This window comes from Rhinoderma darwinii, chromosome 13 (genome assembly GCF_050947455.1).
Source record: "Rhinoderma darwinii isolate aRhiDar2 chromosome 13, aRhiDar2.hap1, whole genome shotgun sequence".
NCBI lineage: Eukaryota > Metazoa > Chordata > Amphibia > Anura > Rhinodermatidae > Rhinoderma > Rhinoderma darwinii.
Window position 1 is genome coordinate 39,664,398 of NC_134699.1, and position 22,352 is coordinate 39,686,749.

At 41.8% G+C, this 22,352-nt stretch overlaps 1 protein-coding gene across 2 annotated transcripts in view; it reads left to right on the plus strand.

Moving 5' to 3' along the window:
- The window catches only part of DLGAP4 (DLG associated protein 4), a 115,457-nt gene that overhangs the window by 30,128 nt on the left and 62,977 nt on the right, over positions 1 to 22,352 (plus strand). The window contains exons 2-6 of one of the 2 annotated variants that reach the window (XM_075845623.1): positions 2,934 to 3,009; positions 5,614 to 6,670; positions 7,363 to 7,574; positions 12,224 to 12,338; positions 14,066 to 14,606. In XM_075845623.1, the coding sequence (XP_075701738.1) occupies positions 5,672 to 6,670; positions 7,363 to 7,574; positions 12,224 to 12,338; positions 14,066 to 14,606 (1,867 nt within the window). In that variant the 5' untranslated portion in view covers positions 2,934 to 3,009; positions 5,614 to 5,671. The remainder of the gene's footprint in view (positions 1 to 2,933; positions 3,010 to 5,613; positions 6,671 to 7,362; positions 7,575 to 12,223; positions 12,339 to 14,065; positions 14,607 to 22,352) is intronic. The other variant, XM_075845624.1, reaches the window with a different exon arrangement.

The following is a 22,352-nucleotide window of genomic DNA, read 5'->3' on the forward strand; positions in this document are numbered from 1 at the left end:
AAAATAATGTTGACAATAATCTCCTACCATTTTGTGTATATAACTCATATGATGAGCTATGTCTCCATGGTTACAGACTACAAACAAACTATTTGAGTAGTCTGATCCTACAGTCATGTGTTATTCCACATTTTCCTTAATAATCTACAGATGGTAGAAAAATGGCAGATAGAAGAAGGTAACATATGACTGCCGGATCAGACTACACACAGGGTTTGTTTGTAGTCAGGGCTGGCAACAGCATCAGGCAAACCTGGGCAGATGCCAGGGCCTACAGTGCTTGGCAGTTCTATGATAATCTGGTTAAACATGCTCTACCTTTATCAGGCTAAGGGTGGGGGCTTCAGACGACCATTGTGACTCTGCCACCAAAGGGTCTACATACATCTAAAGCTGGCCCTGTTTTTTGTCTATAACCATGGAGACATACAGGTCTTCATGGAAGTGTGTACACTGTATACAGTAGTTGCTGCTAATCAGCAGACAAACTGCAAAATCCTTTTTTGTGCTCATTGTCCTAGTAACCCTATGAACCTTGACTTTAAATATATTATATCTGAAAAATGAGTATTTAACATAGAAGGGGCAACAATATGTTCATACATTATACCATTGTTGTTTTCAATATAATAGCAAATTTAAGGAAATGTTCTTCTATGGCTTAAAATTCAAATCTGAATATGTACACTCGATATTCATGCATTTGATCTGTTATTTCAACAAAATGTTTTGGGAGAAGGCATAATACTAGTTGCCTGGATATATAAAAAGGAACAAGGAGGTTTCCCGGTCCCCAGCTATAGGAACGGCATGGACTTTGCTACATCATAAAGCGGGTAGAGGGGTTGATTACCCCAAACACAGCAATACCTACCTCTCTGAAAAACATTTTCCTTATATATTAAAATGATTTGGAGCCTTGCAAGTATTCTGTAAAAAACTTGGTTACAACCTGCGCAAGTGGGCATTTGGTAACCGCACAGAATTTCATTTTCCCCTCACAAAAGGGAGTACATCTTAATTTTAAAAGATTGTCCTTTGTGTATGTATTTGCACACTTTTCAAAATAATGAGTAAAAGTTACATTTTATCAAACTCTATTTCTACTCCAGTGATTTGTTTATAACTCTAAGTAGAGTATCAATATTTAAAATAACCTCTGGTGGAAGGTTTAAAAACACCACTGACGCTTAACTGCCTCCTTAAGACTATGTTCACACGGAGTATTTTGGGGGAGGAATATCTGCCTCAAAATTCCGTTTGGAACTTTGAGGCAGATATTCCTCTCCCTGCACGCCGATTTTCGCGGCGATTATCGCGCCGTTTTTCGCCCGCAGCCATTGAGCGCCGCGGGCATAAAACAGCGAGAAATACGCTTTCTCCTGCCTCCCATTGAAGTCAATGGGAGGTCAGAGGCGGAAGCGCCCGAAGATAGGGCGAGTTTTACTGCTCGCGGGAAAAAGACGCCGACACCTCCCATTGAAATCAATGGGAGGCGTTCTCGGGCCGTTTTTGCCGAGTTTTGCGACGCGGGTTCCGCGTCAAAAAACTCGGCAAAATACCCCGTGTGAACATAGCCTTGTAGAGAAATAAGTTTTATTAAGTTTATGCTAATGAGCATTTAGGTGCAATGAGGGAACCCCCTCCCTCCCTTCTTACATTGATTGACATGGGCCACGGCAGCGTAATCGGCGCGTTCATGCCTGGCCCCGTACTGTCTGCAATGCGCGCGCGTCCCTGCTCTTTACTCGGCGAATGTGCAGTACGATATTTCTGCTCAACTTTGTAATCGGCACTACCGCGCATGCACCGAATAAAGAGCAGGGACGCTGCACCGATTAGAATGTCAAGCAGGAAGATTATACTGCGCATGCGCCTAGTAAAGAGCAGGAATGCGCGCTCATTACAGACAGTAAGGGGCCAGGCATGAATGCGCCGATTACGTTGAATGGCCCCTGTCAATCAATGTAAGAAGGGAGAGAGGGGGTTGAACTGGGGAGCGACGTTAGAGCATTTAGGAGCAACGGTGACGCCCTCATTGCACCTAAATGCTCATTAGCATAACCTTAATAAAACTGATTTCTCTACAAAAGGAGGCAGTAAGCAGAAATTGAAAATAAACACTAGAAACAGGTTAGTCTCCTCTACAATACACTGTTACTAGTTTAATACGGATATTCTGGTGACGGACTCCCTTTAAGTATAGAGTTACAGTTTGTGATCAGATGGTCCATGGGACTTTATTGCCATTGCTCTTCATTATCATACATCCTGCCCTTTTTCCTTAAAATACGTCCTCATATTTCACGTGTATACCACCTAATTTGCTTAATCTGATATTTACTTACATTCCCAATATAGTACCTCTACGTATATATTCACTATGGTATTTCTTCACATATTCAGTGTAAATATTCCGAACTTCTTCACTATACCAGTTAATGTTACCATATCATAAGATATTATAGAGATGTAAAAAGTACATATCTATGATGTATCATGACCTGGTAACAATCTGGTAAATATCTACTATTATTGATCGTCATTCAATTCCTCTTCCCCACCATGGTGGTTGGCTAGATTGTGGCCTTGACACATCTTCAGCCTTTCACACATGCGTCAAACCACCAATTAAATGGCTCCCCGTCAAGCTTTTTGTTGTATTACATTTTTTGTGTCCCTCTTTTATGTGATTTCGTTCCTTGAGTTTTCTGTGTAAATCTAGTGTCTCATTTTCATCTTCGGCAAAGATTTCTCAATTCCTTGTCACTATTTTATAGTGCTCATTCTCTCCATCCAGCTCTCTCCATTCTCCCTGGATTCCCATCCACATCCTGGCAGCAGCCTTCTTCTCCTTCTCATTCAATCTTCTCTTTCATGTCTCCTACTTCCCTTCTTGTGCTCAACCCGCTCACTTTTTTTCTATCCTGCAGGATAAAAAATAGTCAGAGTTTGCAGAGGGAGGAGAGTCGGTGACAAGACAAAGATGGAAAAATCCATGGAACAGAGGTAGCGTAACAACGAGAAAAGTAGCACAAGAAATAATGAATTGCAAAAGTCAGCGAGCAGAGTAGTAATAGAGAATAATATAATTGTTTTATTCTTATTGTGGCGTTAATGTGTTCCGCAAGAAGGGTTATCTGTGGTGGACATGTAAATCAGTGAGGCAGGGGGAGGGGTGGGGAATTGTATGTCTTGGTATTTAGAACGAGGTTATATCCCTTGATACGTTCAACTAGAACATGGTCCAAAATTAAACATTGTCAGCTGGCTAATGGATGTATTCCAATATTAACATTTAATATCCTGGACAACACAAAATGGCAGCAGATAATATAATATGTCTCCAAACTGAATTGAGAGGGAAAGTAATGCATGTAATAATCATAATATGGATGCATAAAGTAAAGAAATTAGAAAAATTAAAAATAGTATTATGTATTATATAGAGGGTACACTGAACTATACCTTGCTACACTGCATATAAGAGTTATGTTAAAGTTTTTTTTTCAACTTTGGACCAGAGCGGTATTTGGGCAAAGATTCAGTTCGATGTCCTGTATTTTTATATTCTGATCAAGGCAGAGTGGGTTAACGGCTCCCCCTAGACACCCAGGATGTGGGGAACATGCCCAGCCAGCTCCGTTGTAGCTATATTCCTCATTAATACATTTATGACATATCCACAGGATATGGGAACCCTATCTATCGGGAAAATGAGCCATGGCGGCCTGTGGTGGCCACATCCAAGAGGAGACTGAAGAGGTCTCCGTGCATGTGCACACCTTTCTCCATTGAAGGCCATGGAAGTAACAAAAACAAACAAGCAAACCTCTATTTATGGGATGATTTTTTAGTCCTGCAATTTTACCATCTATAGATTCAATGAATACATTATGCCTGAATACTGCAGGAAATATGAAATGCAGAATCCCCTTTACCTTTAAGTGAGTACTGTCTGCAGTCTTCACACTGTATTTGCTCTTGGAGCTGGAATTTACACTTTAAGCGATTTTAGTAGAATGGACATGTATAATATTAGCCCCTTCCAGAAGTCCCCTATTATTCTGTATTTGTCAAACTGAAAGGTTTCTGACCTTAATAGTGGATTTATACCTTTAAACACGATTTCATTTTTAGTTTTTTAAAAGGTCCAAAATGTCCTAATATATTTTATACTTTAACTCGATGGCTGAGACATGGGAATGAGATATTTTACTTGAAAAATGGACTTCGTATCCCTGAAACGCATTGTATCCAGAGACTTTTTATTTGTCCAATAAAGAATCTTGTTTAGCAAATTACTGAGTCGTGGAAGTTTTGCGCCTGGATGATATCTTAGTCGTGTCATATTAACAGTGGATTCCTCGCTGGTCTCCATTTTTTAACTACAGAAGGAATAGTGAGCAGAATATAAGGATTATAGACGCTGACAAAGTTATGGATAGCTGTATATCTTAGAGGAAGAGTAGCATAGATCTAGCGATAACTGTATCTGAGAGAGGAAACAGCAGTGTGGGAGATGGCTTTGTATTGATAGAGAATTGGTGATAGCAGTGCAACTCAAGAGAAAGGTTAAACTGAGAAGATTAATATCCCGATTAAGGCCTTAGGATTGCGTGTCTATGATCCGCTGTACTGGGGAGGGCTTCTCTCCCTCTCATCCACCTTTATGTTGTATAAAACATGAGTAGGGGGTGAGGAGATAGTAACTGTAATATCTAACAGTGTTCTTATCTCTAATCCTTAGCCAAGGGATAGGAGAATAGAGGGAATGTCACAATGATACAATAGTATGATACGCAAAGAGACAGTTGGAGAGACGGTCAGATAAATGAGAGAGAGAGTGATAGCAAATGAGAGACTAATGAGCAACATAAGATATATATAAGAATATATTCTATGATTTGGGTTATAGTGAGGGGGGTAATTACAAAGAGTAAGGCCTCATGCACACGACCGTAGCCCGACCGTAGCCGTGTGCACGCCCGTGATTTTCGTGTCGGCCGGCTGCGGACTGTCAGCGGACTGTCAGCCGCAAGCCGCCCGCACATGCACATGGCCGGGCCATTGTTTTCAATGAGCCCGGACCGCAACTCCGGACCATAATAGGACATGTCCGTACTTTCTGCGGTCCGGGTTCCCGGGCCGTGCACGGACCGCAAAAACTACGGTCGTGTGCACGGCCCCATAGAAAAGAATGGGTCCGCAATTCTCCCGTGGATTTGCGGGGGAATTGCGGACGCAAAAACACGGTCGTGTGCATGAGGCCTTAGTGATATTATAACAACCAAGCTTGTGTCCCATTATGGTGAAGAAAATGCTGGCATGTCTAATAAATGATATGAAATTTTAGGGCACAGAGGGAGGAATCGGTGGGGATATTAAAGTCAAGCTGAAGGACAGCTGAACAAAGGAAAGTATTATTATTGCAAATGATGAGGCAATGGTATTAAGAAGAGTTCCCAAAGGGTATCTGGATAAGCGCATGACAGAAGTACACTAAGCAATGTTAGACTAGAAGAAAGAATAATCCATACCATGTTTGTAATCAGTAGAAGATATCAGGTCTTGTATTTATGGCTCATATTAACAGGCACATTTTTTTTTCAGGGCTTCTGAAATTCAAATTAACAACGTGTGACGAGATGATCTGCAGGTGCCGACTGCAATGAAGGGTTTGGGGGACACCCGTAGCCGGCACCTGTCCGGGAATCTGGACTCTCATTCAGACAGCCTATATGTTACACAAGAACGGACACCTTACCTTATTAGTTCTACTGAGGCGTACCCACCAGAACCTCGATATCCTGACAACTCCCTACATCCTGACTGCCTGTATCCCCTCAACAACCAGCTCTCAAACAGTAGCACCTTTCCTCGTATCCACTTTAATTCCCATTATGAACCTCCTGAGGAGACACCACCATATCCTACCCCACATGCACCTCCTGCCAAAATCAACCGCCTTCCTGCCAGCCTCCTGGACCAGTTTGAAAAGCAGTTGCCCATTCACAGAGATGGCTTCAGTACTCTTCAGTTCCAAAGGCAAGCACCAGAGGGAAAGGACCGTAGTGAAAGCCCTGGGCGTATCCGTCATCTAGTCCACTCTGTGCAAAAACTGTTTGCAAAGTCACAATCCCTTGAGGGTGGTGGAAGGGCAAGTGTGAATGGCAAGAAAGGATCATCAGAAGACTCCAAGGGAACAAAACGTAGTAAAAGTAAAGAACGTGGCAAGGGGGATGGTAAGGGCCAGGCTCGAAGTGGTGGAGTTTCTGGATGGTGGAGTTCGGATGATAATTTGGATAGTGACACAGGCAGCTACCGCAACCCAGCAGGCATGATGACTCTTGGAAGGCGTCCTGATCATGGAACTCGACATTTCTTGAGTGGATACAATACTATCAGTGAGAGCATGTTGAAGGCATCCAAAAGCAATAATGACCTCAAGTTCACGCCCTTCCAACCCCCATCCCTTACTTTGTCCCCATTGCCTACACCCCGTGAGGTGGTCCCCGCCAGCTCAACATCATCACTCAAAAGAGGTTCTTGGTCAACACTAACACTAAGTCATGGCCGAGAGATGTGTCAGAAGGCATCATCCACCATAGACAAAGCACTGCTCAAGTCCAAGTCCTGTCACCAGGATCTTGGCTTTCAGTATCTGCAGGTAGGTAATGGGGGTTTAACTAGAATTATTAGTAAAAAATTAGGAATTTTGGTCAATAAGCTAAAATTAGAAGGCTATATCTGCATATAGATAGACTATCTGCAGAAGTTAAATGCTCACCTTGTGTTATAAGTGTTTGGCTAGATAACATTTCATTCAGTAACATTTGAATTACAGATAATTGTATATAAAAGACGTATCCCTTTTTGTGAAATATTTCCTAGTTTCAGTAGTATCTCATTAGCTCTGGATGCTTGAATGCTTAGCGTCTTAGGGATAATTACCAAAGTTAATGGTTTGGGATAGCAAGAACCCCCATTTACCCATTCACATGCCCATTCCTTTGCAGCTAAAGAATATTAATTGGATAAATTCTCCAATGATGTCCACAAACACTGACATACTTAGTATCTAAGTCCTAGGACCATGGCAGCTACCAGATGCTCTGATAAGGAAAACATATTTGACAGGTTGACTTTTCCTTTTCTATTGCTTTTTTCTCAAAATAAGTTGAATCATAGCGTCTGGCAGCCCCTTATCTCTTCACGCACTTAGAAATTACAGTATTATTTATATGTCCATAGTAATTGGCCAATGGTCTATGGCCACCTAAAGCCAGTGTAAAAAAAAAAAAAAAAAACATTTTGTCTAATTTCTGGATGTCTTTGTCATACTGAATATGTGATTTACAGGTGCCGAGTGGGGAGTGGACTGGAGTGCCATGTAAAGAAGATGATATCCCATGTCGACGGATGCGCAGTGGAAGCTATATTAAAGCTATGGGTGATGCAGACAGTGAAGACTCAGAAGGGAGCCCCCAACCTTCCCCCAAAACTGCAGCAAGGAGGCAGAGCTACCTCAAGGCCACGCAACAGTCACTAAGCGAGCAGAGCACCACACAGAGGTACCTAGAAAGAGATTTCACTATTTTTACCACTGGCATAAATTTGGATGGACACTGAAGAACAAAATTGGAAACTGATCTTATAGACATGACTCTTGCCTGTGAATATACTGCCCCCCTGTGGTGGTCCTGTAGTATTACTGTTGCATTCATCTATAGGTTTCTATTTACTTTACTAGATGAACTGTCAATGTATATATGCTATAATTTATTGTGGCATTGTAGATATCATATAATGGTGGTTATGCCAATATATGACAGGGAAAGGGGGGATCAAATATATCTGGGATCTGTCTAATTCTGCAAAAGGTTGCAACCAGAGAACAAGGAAAACACATGGCTAAAGTGATGTGAATATGGCAGGCAGTGGCGTCGCTAGGCATTTAGAACCGGGGCTTGTTTCCCGGATAAAAAGTCGACTGTCCCGAACCGCTGACAAGCGCTTTTTTGGGTGTGTGTGTGTGTGTGTGTGTGTGTGTGTGTGTGTGTGTGTGTGTGTGTCGCTATCTATAGGGGATCAATGTGAGAAAAAATATATATAAATATATGTGAAAATGTATATATATATATATATATATATATATATATATATATAAGACGGAAGTCAAAAAGCGCTACTTCACGGTAGAAAAGAAATTGGTTAGGTATTACAAAGTATTAAGTCTGAGGAACGCGCCAGTCCGGTGCTGAAACGCGTTACCTTAATAAATACTTTATTAATACCTAACCAAATTATTTTCTACCGTCTGGATGAAGTAGCGCTTTTTGACTTCCGTTATATATATATATATATATATATGTAGAGATAAGCAGCACTCTGCGACAGATTCCAACACGGTAATGGGTGCAAGCAGGTAATCCAGATCCGTGGATTATAAAACATAAACGAAAGAAATCCCACAGCACTCCGATGGTTTAAAAAAGTATGTGATTTATTCAGTCAACAGCTGCAACGTTTCCGTCCTGCTATAGGAACTTTTTCAAGCAAAAAGGTCCTTGAAAAAGGTCCTATAGCAGGACGGAAACGTTGCAGCTGTTGACTGAATAAATCACATACTTTTTGAAACCATCGGAGTGCTGTGGGATTTCTTTCATATATATATATATATATATATATATATATATATATATATATTCAAACAGAGAGAGCAGCAGCACTCAATCTCAGTGAGAGAAGGCTTACATATGTGAACGGGTGCCAGCAAGCAGTCCAGATCCTTATTTCTTCTGAAAAAAAATAATTTATATATATATATATATATATATATATATATTTTCGCATATATTTATATATATTTTTCCCCACACTGATTCAATATTGCGTGGTGGAGCCTTGTGGTCCCATTGGCCGGGGAGCAGCAGCAACTTCATCAATTTTATGCCTTCAAACTGTGTTGTGCCTGGATACTGCACAACTTTCCCAGGTGAGGATATTTCCTACACCTGGTTTACCCATTCACCTTTGTTTTGGTATTCTGCACCATGAGGCGCTTCTCTTTTTTATTCCTTGTGCCCTCCATTTTTGACGGATCCGTTGCCCTAGCAACGGCAGGGCGTGCCAAAGTTCACAGACTGGGACATGTGACAAGTTAAAATAAAGTTCAATACCTTCCGTTTTCTTAACGAAAACACGGAAGCGAAATGGAAGCACAATGTCCGTTTAAAACGGAAACAAGAAACCACACGGATACCAAAACGGACACACGGATCCGTGAGAAATGGCCGCGAAACCGTGATGGAAGTGTGCATGAGGCCTTAGCCTATCATGTATGATACTGTCTGCTGAGACAATGTATCCAATTCTATCCAGTGGTGTAGCTATAGGAGCCATAGATATGCTATCTCCTATAGGTATGTAAAACATTTTTTTTTCGGGCGGGGTAAATATATGTATAGGGGCTTGTGCCCCTGATCTTATAAGACCCTAGTAACCTTCATACAGATCCAATAATAGACTTTTAATTCACAATAGTGGGGTGTTAATAAAAATGCATACACAACAGACAGACATCCATAGTCACATTACATACAATAGATAATTTTGTATTGTACAACGTATTCTGTAAGTGTTGTGCAACATTTATAGCAGTGGCTCCCAAACCTTCTGGGGCCGGGACCCACTTTTGGCCGAGACTTTTGTTTGGGACTCCCCCCCCCCCCCTCCACTACCGTACTTAGCCCCATTTCGTCTGACGTATGTCAACATCATTAGTAGCCAGATGCCAGTACTTAGCTCCATTCTAAAAATAAGTCCCTGTAACATCGAATACAACGATAAAGGTGCAGGCGGAGGAGGGGGCGTAGCTAGGGGTTTCGCACGGGGGGGGGGGGGACACATCTGAGTGGGCCCCAATCCAGTGCCCCCCACACAGTATAATGACTCCTTAGTGGCCCCTTCACAGTATAATGCACCTATAGCTACCCCCGCACAGGATAATGCCCCTATAGCTGCCCCCACACAGTATAATGCCCATTTCTGCCCCCACACAGTATAATGCCTCTATAGTGCCTCCCAACAAAGTATAGTGCCCCTAAAGCTGCCCATCCACACAGTATGATGCCCCCATAGCTGCCCCCACACAGTATAATGACCCCTTAGTGCCCCACACAGTATACTGCTCCTGTCTGCCTCCACACAGTATAATGTCCCTATAGTGCCTCTTTACACAGTATAATACACAGCCCCTAAAGCTGCCCCCACATAGTAGAATGCCCCCATACAGCATAATTCCCCTAAAGTGCATTCCCACACAGTATAATGCCCCTATAATGCCTTCCCACAGAATAATGCCCCAAAAGCTGACCCCACCAAGAATAATGCCCCCATAGCTGCCCCCACACAGAATAATGCCCCCATCACTGCCCCCCACAGTATACTGCCCCTATAGCTGCCCCCATACAGTATTTTGCCCCATAGCTGCCCCTACCCAGTATAATGCACCCACAGCTGCCCCATATAGTATATTGCCCTATAGCCTGGACCGCAGAAAGAACGGACATGTCTTATTACGGCCGTGTGGTCCGGACCCATGGGAAATAACGCACGCGGCCATGTGCACAGCCAGCGATTTGCGTGCGGCTCACAGGTGTCACTCCGTGGCCGGCCGACCCGAAAATCACGGCCGTGCACATGGCTACTGTCGTGTGCATGAGGCCCTACTAAATAAGATCATATAAGGGAATATTGCCACCATACTGAGACTGAATACAGCGACCATATATTGTTCAGATACCACACAGACAGTCTGCATAGCAGAGTTGGACACAGACAGCATAGAACCCCTATCCAAGAATACTATATGGGCCACTTTCTCTCTAAGGCCACTTTCACGCGGCAGTATTTTGCATTAGTATTTGCAAGCCAAAACCATGAGTGGATCCTAAACACCAATGGTAGGTCCGTCCCAGCTGGATAATATCATTACTGCTGCAAACTGGACAAATTGACAGTACTGATCAGACGCAGTCAAAAACAGAATAGACAATTAAATCCAGTGACTCACAAGTGATTGTAGTCAATCGCTTTCTTTTTCCTTCTTCATCCAGCCTAGTTAAAACTCGCCTCTGCAGAGTTTGATGCACATCCCCAGCCTTTACACAAGCTACCTATCCTGCTCTTACCCCTACTACTGTGTCTGCTGTGCTGCCTAGTGCCCCAAATACTGTACTGCAGTACCCCACAGTAAATAGCGCAATACACAGAGCCCCCAAGTAAATTGAAGCATACAGATAGTACTCCATAATTAATGGAACTTTTCACATACTGCCCCCTTTAAAGTGCCCCCACAGTACAGAGTGCCATATAAAAAGTGCCCCATAATAAAATAGTGCCTAAAGTGCCCCATAGTAAATAGTGCCATTATACAGATGCTTTAAAATTTACCTATTGACAACTAATTCTCTTAAATCCTACCTTCATTATTACTAAAACATAACTTTTATTGTGTTATATTTTAGTAATAAAACAATCCCATAGCAATATACCTTCTCCACCAAACTTTATAGTTGGCACAATGCAGTTCAGACAGGTAATGTTCTCCTGGCATCCACCAAATCCGGACTCATCCATCAGACTGTAGATAGAGAAGCGTGATTCTTCACTCCCTCCACAGAACACGTTTCCATCTGACGCTTGGCATTGTGCTTTGTGATGTAAGGATAGTATGCAGCTGTTAGTCCATGGAAACCCTGGGTCTGCAGTTATGAGTGGGTCCTGTGGATATGTCATAAATGTCTATGATGGGAATACCCATTTAAGTCACCTGGGAAAGAGTGGATGGCTAGCAAAATCCAAAGTTGTTATTATTATGTCTCTGGTTGTAGATTAAGGTTATGTAGGTTGCGTGTGAGTCCTCTAGACTAGTATTTCTCAAATTTCCTAAACCATGTACCCAGTTATGAAATAAAAGACATCAATGTACCCCTAAGATCATAGACCATGCTGAACCAATTAAGAGCACAGAATGAACACCGTGCACGTACCCCCAGGAGACATAGTGAGTACCCCATGGAGTACAGGTGCCACAGGTTAGAAACCTAGACTCTAGACTGAGGGAAACCAGCATAGTGTGTAAATGTTTACTAAGTACCGCTGTCATTGTGCGATTTGTTCACCAAACAACCAGAATTGTTTGTGATTATTTCCTTAGGAGTCTGGACCGTGTGGACTCCATGGACATCCTGTCCCCCCCAAAGTTCCAGAGTTGGGAAGAGGATTATAATCAGCTGACTGAGAGTGTAACAGAAGAGAGCAGTCTATGTCAGGTGAGGAAGGGTGTATACCTATATATACCTGAATACACTTATTTCTCATTATTTTTATAATAATGATCATTATTTTTATAATAGTTGTTTAAGTCCTAGCATCTATTCATTTGGTTATTATGTATATCATAAGGGACATAGTACAACGTGACTACCCTTCATTTTATATAATGCAATGCACTGTATTTCATGGCTTTTGAATGCACTGGAACTATACACATACTGAACTTAACTTTCCTAGCTAGTAAAGAGCTATTGCAATAATAGTTTATGTGCCATTGTTACACTTCCTTGACATTTAAAACTGTCTAATGTGCCATACGATGAAATAGTCACACTCTGCGGTAAAGTGCACTTTATTAATAAAGACTAAAATTTATCTAGACTGAAATTTATTTCCATTTTTTATGAAAATGTAAACATGACTTTCTTTTGGCAAAGCTGCCAAATGCATGGGTTACCAGACAATTTGGCTACAGAATTAAATTTCGTATTGGAGAAAATATGACCTTCAGCATGTAGGCCTTAAGAACGTATTGCAAAAAGTAGTCTGTCATGACGATTTAGCTCAGTTTTTAATGACTAATTGCAGAACAGCTCCAATATCAACCTAACAAACCAACCTATGTTTTTACTACCAGGAATCCCCACTTACCTTGAAAAAGAGAGGGTCATTTAGTCTGGCCTATGTGGGAAACCTAGTAGTCCCAGCATTACAGGTGTGATCAGTCTTGCTCAATACCATTGGGACCACTGGCTTACCTGCCTTGACTGAACTTACTATATCACCCCTCCCAACCTACCATCAATTGGTCTTAGAAATGGCAGAGCTCCAATAAATAAAACTTGGAGATGTATAAATGCAGGCAAACGGTTTATTGATTTTGACTAAAGATTGATTTTAATCACGTTAATCCATACTTTGACTGTGTGATACACGCTACTCATTGGGATATAAAAATAGGCCTGTCTTTTATGTGTTTATTAGACAACAGGATTGTGTAAACACACAGGCCAAAAATGTACTCCCACTAACTGTGTGGCAATAATTCTATAAAAATAAGAAAAAACTTTATTAACATCACTAATATGAAAATATATTTAGTGAATATATTCACCACATACAAAACAGACAATTGTGTGTTTAAAAAGTGACCATGGACTACCATTAGATCGCAATATTTATTACAGGCTGAATAATAGGGTAACAGAGGATATTTTCGATTAATCCCCTTTTATTGAAAACTTTTTTATATATATTTTTGCTTTCCTGAAAAATTTGATGGACTAATAGCAAATGGAGGCCTTCCTCCCAATAGTACCAAAAGCTAATAATATAGCCCCATAGGTTAATGGTTTTCTCAAAATGTTAGCACCATAGATTAATGGATTGCTATCGTTAGTGGAAGTAAATTTTTGGCTTGTGTGTCTACACAATCCTGTTGTCTAATAAATTTATGAATAGTTACTCCCCCTGTGTGTTATAAGAGACGTATCCTGACCAAACAAAAATTGTCTTTATGTATATCAATACATAGAGCCAGCATGGTGTGGCTTGTGTGGCTCAGGACATACTATAAGACATATTGCAACTTTAATCTTGCATTGTTCGCATATATGCTATGAAAACCTACGTGTACATAATATTTTGTTTGGTGCTTTTACTAGAGGAATGAGCAAAAAAGTGGATGGGTAATATAAATGCTTTTACTTCTTTATACACATAGGATACTGAGCCAAGCTGTTTGCTGCAGTACCAAACACAAGAAATAGAAGAACAAAGGGAGAGATATCATTCCCTCAGTCAGGTGGCTGAGGAACAGAGGGATCGGTATCCATTATGTCAGGTCCCAGAAGAGCCAATAGAAAGATACAATTTATGTCAAGTTCCAGAGGAACCTCGAGAGAGATTCCAGCTTTGCCAAGTAGAGGAAGAAGAGAGTGAACAATATCCACTGTGTCAGTTGCCTGAAGAGCAGAGGGAAAGGTACCCTCTGTCTCAAGTTCCAGAAGAGCCAAATGTAAGATACCCAATGCCAACAGAAGAAAGGAGGGAGCGTTACCCTTTGGTTCAGGCTGTGTTTGGGCAAATTGAACATTCCCAAACTGAAGCTTTTGATCTCCATCTACCCAATTACTTCCGCTCACGCAGCCACAGCTACCTCCGTGCCATCCAGGCTGGCTGCTCACAGGACGACGACACAACATCCCTACAGTCCATGTCACCCCCTTTACCAATCACCAGCCGGACTCTACCCAGACACATTGGTGAGTTAAGCATAGCAGGACCAGCATTTCTGTAACTTGCTGTGCTTCATATTTAATCTGACCCATCATTCCAAATCCATGTTCACTGCAACCAGGAATGGGTTACCATTAGTTATACGTTTGCCACATTGAGCATGAAGCAGTGATTGAAAGATATTATGGAAGATTTTTCCTCATTCCTATACTAACCTTCTTCTGACCCAAGAGATTATTCATATAGATGTTCACAATGCTCGATAATGTAATACCTATTAGTCCATGTGGCATTCATTATTCTCTACGTCTATACTAGCTGTCAAAATGGAATGTGAAACCACTTTTTATGTTCCTAAAAAAAAAACTAAAAAAAACTTCTACACATTTAATGGGGTTATCCACTTTGGGCAATCCCTACATGTTAGTAAGGTCCTTTGACAATAAGCAGATCATAAAATATCCCCATCCTGGGAGCCACAGCAATCAGCTGTAATCTGTGGGGAATCCTGGTAGCATGTGTTCAATTTCCTTGCAGCGCCACTACAGGGGAAATAAAGCATAACTCAATGCCCATTCAAATCATTGGTTGTCTGTGTAATGCAGGACAGGACAGGACAGGTCCTCCAGAGTGAGAGACACTCTTTTTAACCGCTGTCCACTCTGGCCAAAAGAGGAGGATCCTCAACAGGAGACCCCCTTTCTATTAACTCAGAGTTCCCTAATAATGGATGTGAAAATGGCTTTTCTATACTGGACAACCCCTTTAAATAGCATCTATGTGATCCATGGTTTGCTCTCATCCTAATGACATTCTGCTAAATATTTTGAATTAAAAAGCAAAAGAGTGGGGAATTTATCCAAGGGTCTTAGAAAGGACATCAAGGGAAAAACAAACACCAGGCCCTGTCCTGGGTGACAAGACTCACCACCATAATCGGAGACCCATATTGATCTTTGAAATGAAGCCCACCTCTCTTCTATATATGCCACTGAATAGAGATTCCCTTTTCTTAAATCTCACTATGACAGACCAATTCGGATAAGGACATCGGTATGATATAGTACAATTACACCCACTAAACAGCCCTCCAAAGTCAGGGGGGCTGAAAGTAAAGCCCTTCCTGGTTCTTTAGAGTCATTGCAGGTACCACATAATCTGTGTCAGTGCTGCTGATTGGCTCTGTAGGATCATATGATACGGTCTATGAATCAAAAGCTTCTTGTTACTACCACATTACTCTACTCAGCCAATCAGAATCACTCACAGAGATCTTGTGCAAAAAAATTTAATTTTGGCATCAGTTTCAATCTATTCCATCCCAATGGACTGTCTGGGTAATGCACAGACGTGCCGGGTCCTCCAGAGCGATAAATGCTCATGTAGCTCACTCTTGACTAATAGATACTGGACCTGAATGTTGGATCACCCTCTGTTATTTCAGAATTTCCTAATAGGGCATTTGAAAATTGGTTTTCTAAACCAGGGAAATGGATCAAATAAACAGAACTGATGCAATATTAACTGTCTGATCCATTTATACTTGGGGTTAAAGGATATGTACACCTTTGAAATCGTTTTTTCAATATAAAAATGTATATCAATGTGTTTTGTGCAACTTTCTAAATACTTATTACAAAATTATTTTTACTTTCAGATACAGCTGCTTTGTATCCTGTATACAGAGCAGCTGTATCTAGCGCTGAAACTTGTATCGGTCAGGTCAGCGGCACTGACGGGTTCAGTGACAGTGGGTCCTGCATGATCGAGCTGTTACTAATCACATCTAAGTTCATAACTTAGATGTGATCGATAACAGGTGGATCCTGCGTTTCAGAGACCTACTGACACTGAAACCGACAGTGCCACTGACCTGACCGATACAAGTTTCAGCGCTAGATACAGCTGCTCTGTATACAGGATACAAAGCAGCTGTATCTCAAAAAGTAAATATAATTTTTTATAAAAAACAGTATTTAGAAAGTTGCACCAAACTAATAGACATATTTATTTTAAAAAAAAGTGTACATAACCTTTGATAAAACTATTACCACTAAGCAACTCTACCGTGAAACGAATCTCTTTTCTAGAATAGTAGATGTTTATTTTATGACAATCTGATGTGACAGTATATAACACATTTTATTAAAGCAAATTTACAAATGAACTCACAGTGAATAGTAAACCGTATTGGACAAAAAACATGCATGACAAATCATGCTGCAGCTGAACATGGAATCCTATTTTCCTACTATAGCCATTGTACAACCTCTAAAGTCTACAATTAAGCTAAACTATTTCTATATATCAGAGCTTTCAACCATGGGATTAAACTAAACTAAAGGCACAGAATGTAAAAAGAGGTGTAAAATCACTTCATAGGATCTGGCAATAAAACCGCCTAATATAATCATCCAAAATAGATAAATATGGCTTTAAGATTGATTTTAAAAGGATTTGCCATTTAGGACCATGTGATCCTTTGTAGCAAAGCACCACATTCACAATGTTCTACCACAATGACCAGGAGACGCCTCACTGCTACATGAGTAACACAGTGAGGGCAGCATAACTGAGGTGACACGAATCCAAAAAAAAAACTAAACTACAAAAATCAGTTAATAGCTCCTGATTCCAGATCTGTAAGTTTTATATTTCTACTCACTTGCATTGTAAGCCCGCATATGGGCAGTGCTCTGCATGCTGATGACGAGTCTTGGGGATCCTCTCCATTATATCGCCGAGCTAAGGAGATTGCATGTAAGGGACTGAGATACTTGGTTCCCAGTATACGAGCACATGGAGAGCAAGTGGTCTATATAACGTCCGAGTACAGGGGCCCTCTGCTGTCTATGTCCGCCCCTATTGGTGGAGATGAATGGCCATGGTCATTCTCGTGCTGAAATCACTGGTCTACAGTATTTTTATGCCGTTGCTTTATCTCCACCAAGTTTTCATAATAAACAAAATGAAAGTCCAACTATTTTTCTTTGTGTCCGTTTTTTTGAGTACATTTTGCAACAAATCAATGTAATGTTGCATGACTTTTGTTAAATGTGATGCACTTTATAGGGAACCTTTCACCTATTGAACTCTACTCACCTCTCGCTGGCCGCTGCTATCCCCTCTCCTACACGCCTCCTCCGACAGTAAATAACGGTCTGCAAAATTTTGTGCCTTTTATGGTAATATTACGAAAGTCTCGTTTGTTCCTCTTCTTATGCCCGCCCACTGCCAAAAACTGACCCGCCCTGAATGATAAAATCTCATCTGAGATGACGGGCGAATGCGCCCATCATGTATGGTCTGACACACTTTCTTGCTTAATTTGTGTGCGGGTTCAGATAGCACCAGATACTGGGTGGAAGTGGTTTTGCACGGACAGGGGCCCAACCCAAATGATCAGTATGAAAGAAAGTATCCGGCACACCAATTTGAAAAAAAAGGTAATTTTTTATTTTGTTTTTAATACCAGTGGCAGAGTGCAACATTTTGGTCAATACGACCTTCTTCAGGCTAGAGCTGTGCTGGGAATATTGCATAGACGAGCGCTTGTTGTAGTAATACATGACAAAGCGGCCAGCCGCTATTACTACAACAAGCGCTCGTCTATGCAATATTCCCAGCACGACTCAGTGCCTGAAGAAGGTCGTATTGACCGAAACGTTGCACTCTGCCACTGGTATTAAAAACAAAATAAAAAATTACCTTTTTTTTCAAATTGGTGTGCCGGATACTTTCTTTCATACCCTTTCTTGCTTAGTTCAGGCCTCAAATCTAGTTACTGCGCATGTTCTTTCACTGCACAGCGTGATTGTGCAGTGAAAGAAGTTGGGCTGGAATAATGAGAAGTGTATGACACCGATTGGTCACTGATTGGTCAGCATCATACACTCCTCTGTACAACGCCCAGTTGGTCAAAAAGTAAAAACACTCTGGCAGGGATGGAGGGAGTTCTGTGAGTCGGAGGATTATTTACTTTATGCATAGGTCCCATGGTGTGTGTAGGGTGGGGAGGGGAGGGAATCGGCTTGACCTGACCTGGTAGCTGGTCTGTGGGTTGTTGTGGGTTCTCTGGTTCTGCCTAGTTATTTTCTCCTCTCTCCGATGCGAAGTGTGGAAATCAGTTAATTGCGATGTGTAGTGGTTCTGATGCCGATTGTCGCGGTGCCCACTGTCCTGGATGTACTATCAGTATTGCTTATGGTGTATTGCTATGTATTCCTGATATCCATGTATATTGTCTAGCATATTATTTTTTCTTCTGCTGGAACAGAAGACTGTGGTGCATTGTGTTTGGAAGTGTTATACACATAATACCTTTATTTTGTTCTCTTTTTGTTTCCCATGGCTATATATGTATGATGGATGCGCATATTTTCTGTTTTGATGTGAAAAAAAATTTTCTGATGGAAAATTCAAAATAAATAATGTTAAAAAAAAGTAAACACACGCCCAGTTGGTTATTAAGAAACTAATTAGCATAAATCTAAAATTGCTCATGACTTGCTAAAAAATGATCGTTTTTGAAAATAAAAACCACTGCTGTTATCTACATGACAGCGCCGATCAGATTATGTAGGAGATAGGGCACTTATGTGGTGACAGAGTCTCTTTAACAGAAGCCTGTGAAAGTTATTATATACTGCAATACTTTAGTATCCGTAAAGGTCTGAACTATTACAATTTAACATTATTTAACTCGCACAGTGAACGCAGTAAAAAACAAAAAATTGAATACGCTGTTTTTTGGTAACCTTAGCTCGCAAAAAAAAAGTAATAAAAAGTGATCAAAAAGTTGTACATACCAATAAAAACTACAGATCGTCCCACAAAAAATAAGCCCTCACACTGCTCAATCCACGAAAAAATAAAAAAATTATGGCTCTTAGAATGTGGTAAAACAAAACAATTTTTTTTAACAAAATTATTTCTTTTTTTTAAAGTAATAATGTATAAAAAACATATATAAATTTGGTATCACCGTAATCGTATAGAGCCGCAGAATAAAGTTAAGTTGTCATTTTTTACAGCACGGTAATCAGTTTTTTCCAATTTCAGCCAGCAAATAATTTTTTTCAGTTTTCCAGTACATTATATGGTACTTTAAATGGTGCCATTAGAAACTACAACTCCTCCCGCAAACAATAAGCCCTCACACAGCTCCATTAACGGAAAAATAAAATAGTTATGGCTCTCGCAACGCGAGGAGTGATAAAACAAAAAATGAAAAATGGCTCGGTCCTTAAGGGGTTAATAGGTGAAATGCTAGTGACAGGTTCCCTTTAAATTGGAGAAGGTGTGGTGATTTTGGTTTAAAGTCGGTTTTTACATTTTAAGCCAGCCTGCTGGTGGTCTGCAAATTCAACTTTCGCATTTCAGAATTCTGCATGAAACCAAGATCCGGCCATAACCACTCCCACTTGGCTGGATGAAAACCAAAAAGTGGCACATAATATTATTATTATTTTTGTCGCAAATGCTTTATATATAAAAGGCACAAATTTGGCCTAACAAATGCGTCCAAAAAAATTTGTTTATTGAAGGGGGCCAAAATGTATTCAAGAATACCAATAATCCACAGAATATGTCATAAATGTCAGATAGATGCGTGTCCCACCTCTGGGACCCACACCTATCTTTACAACAGGGTCCCCTAAACCCCTTTCTAGCTTTTTGTACTCACCAGTGGCGTAACTACCGCCGTAGCAGCAGTAGCGGCTGCTACGGGGCCCGCGGCATGAGGGGGCCCGTGTCGCCCGCCGGCACGGGCCCCCACCATGGCCGGAGGCTCCGCTAGCAGCCGCTATGGCTGCTACAGCGCGACGCCACTGAACACTACGGCAGAGCAGGGAGGTATCTCCCCGCTCTGCCATTAACTGGTTCCCGACCGCTGGCTGTATTTTTACGGCCAGCGGTCAGGGTCCTTAAAACCCGAGCCATAGACTTTCTACGGCTCGGGTTTTAACTTGCTGCCCGCGCGATCGGGCAGCTGAATGTCGGGTCCCCGGCAGTCAGTCACTGCCGGGGACCCTGAGGAGAGGATAGAAGCAGCTTTCGCTGCTTCTGTCTTCTCCGATGTCTTCTTACACAGCGCTCAATGAACGCTGTGTATAGGAATAGAGACAGCAGCAGCGGCGCTGTCTCTATTCCTCCCGGTGATCATGTGACTGGTCACATGATCGCCGGGTGCCGTTAGTGGCAGGCTGCTGCTGGGTCTTACTAGACCCAGCACAGCCCTATTAGTGACAATCGTCACTATGAGAGGGCTTATTTCCCCTGTAACTGGGGCTGCCGTGCAGCTCCAGTTACAGTGGAAAAACATGGTGTAAAAGAAAGAAAAAAAATATATAAAGTTCCCCAAAGGTCTTTTTTGACCTTTGGGGGACAGACCATAGTAATAAAAAAAGAATAAAGTAAAGTGCAAAAAAAAATTTAAATAATAAATACACATAAAATACCCACCCCCAAAAAAAACGTTCCCCCCGCCAAACATTGTTGTAACGCTAGCGCTGACCCAATTACCCTAATATAGACATGTAATATATTAAAATTTACGGTAGACAATGACGGTCACAAATAAAAGGTCTATTTTAGGGTAAAACTATGTTATTACCCAAAAAAAAATAGCTGAAATGTAAAAAAGCTTTTTTTTTTACTATTATTTTCAAAGTTTATGAATAAAAATTCTAAAATAGCAAAAAAGGTGTGTATAAAAACGATAATAAATTAAACCTGCATTGTCTACGGAAAAAACGTCGCAAAAATCACGTCGTTAGCCCAACAAATAAAAAAGTTATAGCCGTTTAACGAACACGTGCTAAAAATGGCTAAACGGTGTCTGGTCCTGAAGGCGCAAAATAGAGCAAAATACATGTATCCCCCCCCTCTCCACAGGACATGTATCCCCTCTCCACAGGACATGTATCCCCTCTCCACAGGACATGTATCCCCTCCCTCTCCACAGGACATGTATCCCCTCTCCACAGGACACGTATCCCCCCCCTCTCCACAGGACATGTATCCCCCCCCCTCTCCACAGGACACGTATCCCCCCCCCTCTCCACAGGACACGTATCCCCCCCCCTCTCCACAGGACACGTATCCCCCCCCCTCTCCACAGGACATGTATCCCCCCCCCCCTCTCCACAGGACATGTATCCCCTCTCCACAGGATCTCCACAGGACATGTATCCCCTCTCCACAGGATATCCACAGGACAGGGGATACATGTGTGATCGCTGGCAGCGATAGGGAGAACGGGGGACTGAAAGTCCCCTGAAGTTCTCCATCACAAACCTCGGACTTCCGGGGTCTGTGTCGGCAGCTCCGTAGAAATGAATGGAGCGCCAGTCGCGCATGTGTGACGAGCGCTCCTTTCATTTTTATTGAGCTGCGCAGACGCCGGAAGTCAGAGGTTAGTCATGGAGAACTTCAGGGGACTTTCAGTCCCCCGTTCTCCTTATCGCTGCCAGCGATCACACATGTATCCCCTGTCCTGTGGAGATCCTGTGGAGAGGGGATACATGTATCTTGTACGGCACACTGTAGGTCGCATTTTTTTGGGAGGGGGGACTCTGTATGGCGCTCCCTACAGGGGGGAAGCGCTGTATGGCGTTCCCTACAGGGGGGGGGTGACTGTATGGCGTTCCCTACAGGGGGGGAGCTGTATGGCGTTCCCTACAGGGGGGGGCTGTATGGCGTTCTCTACAGGGGGGGCTGTATGGCGTTCCCTACAGGGGGGGCTGTATGGTGTTCTCTACAGGGGGGGC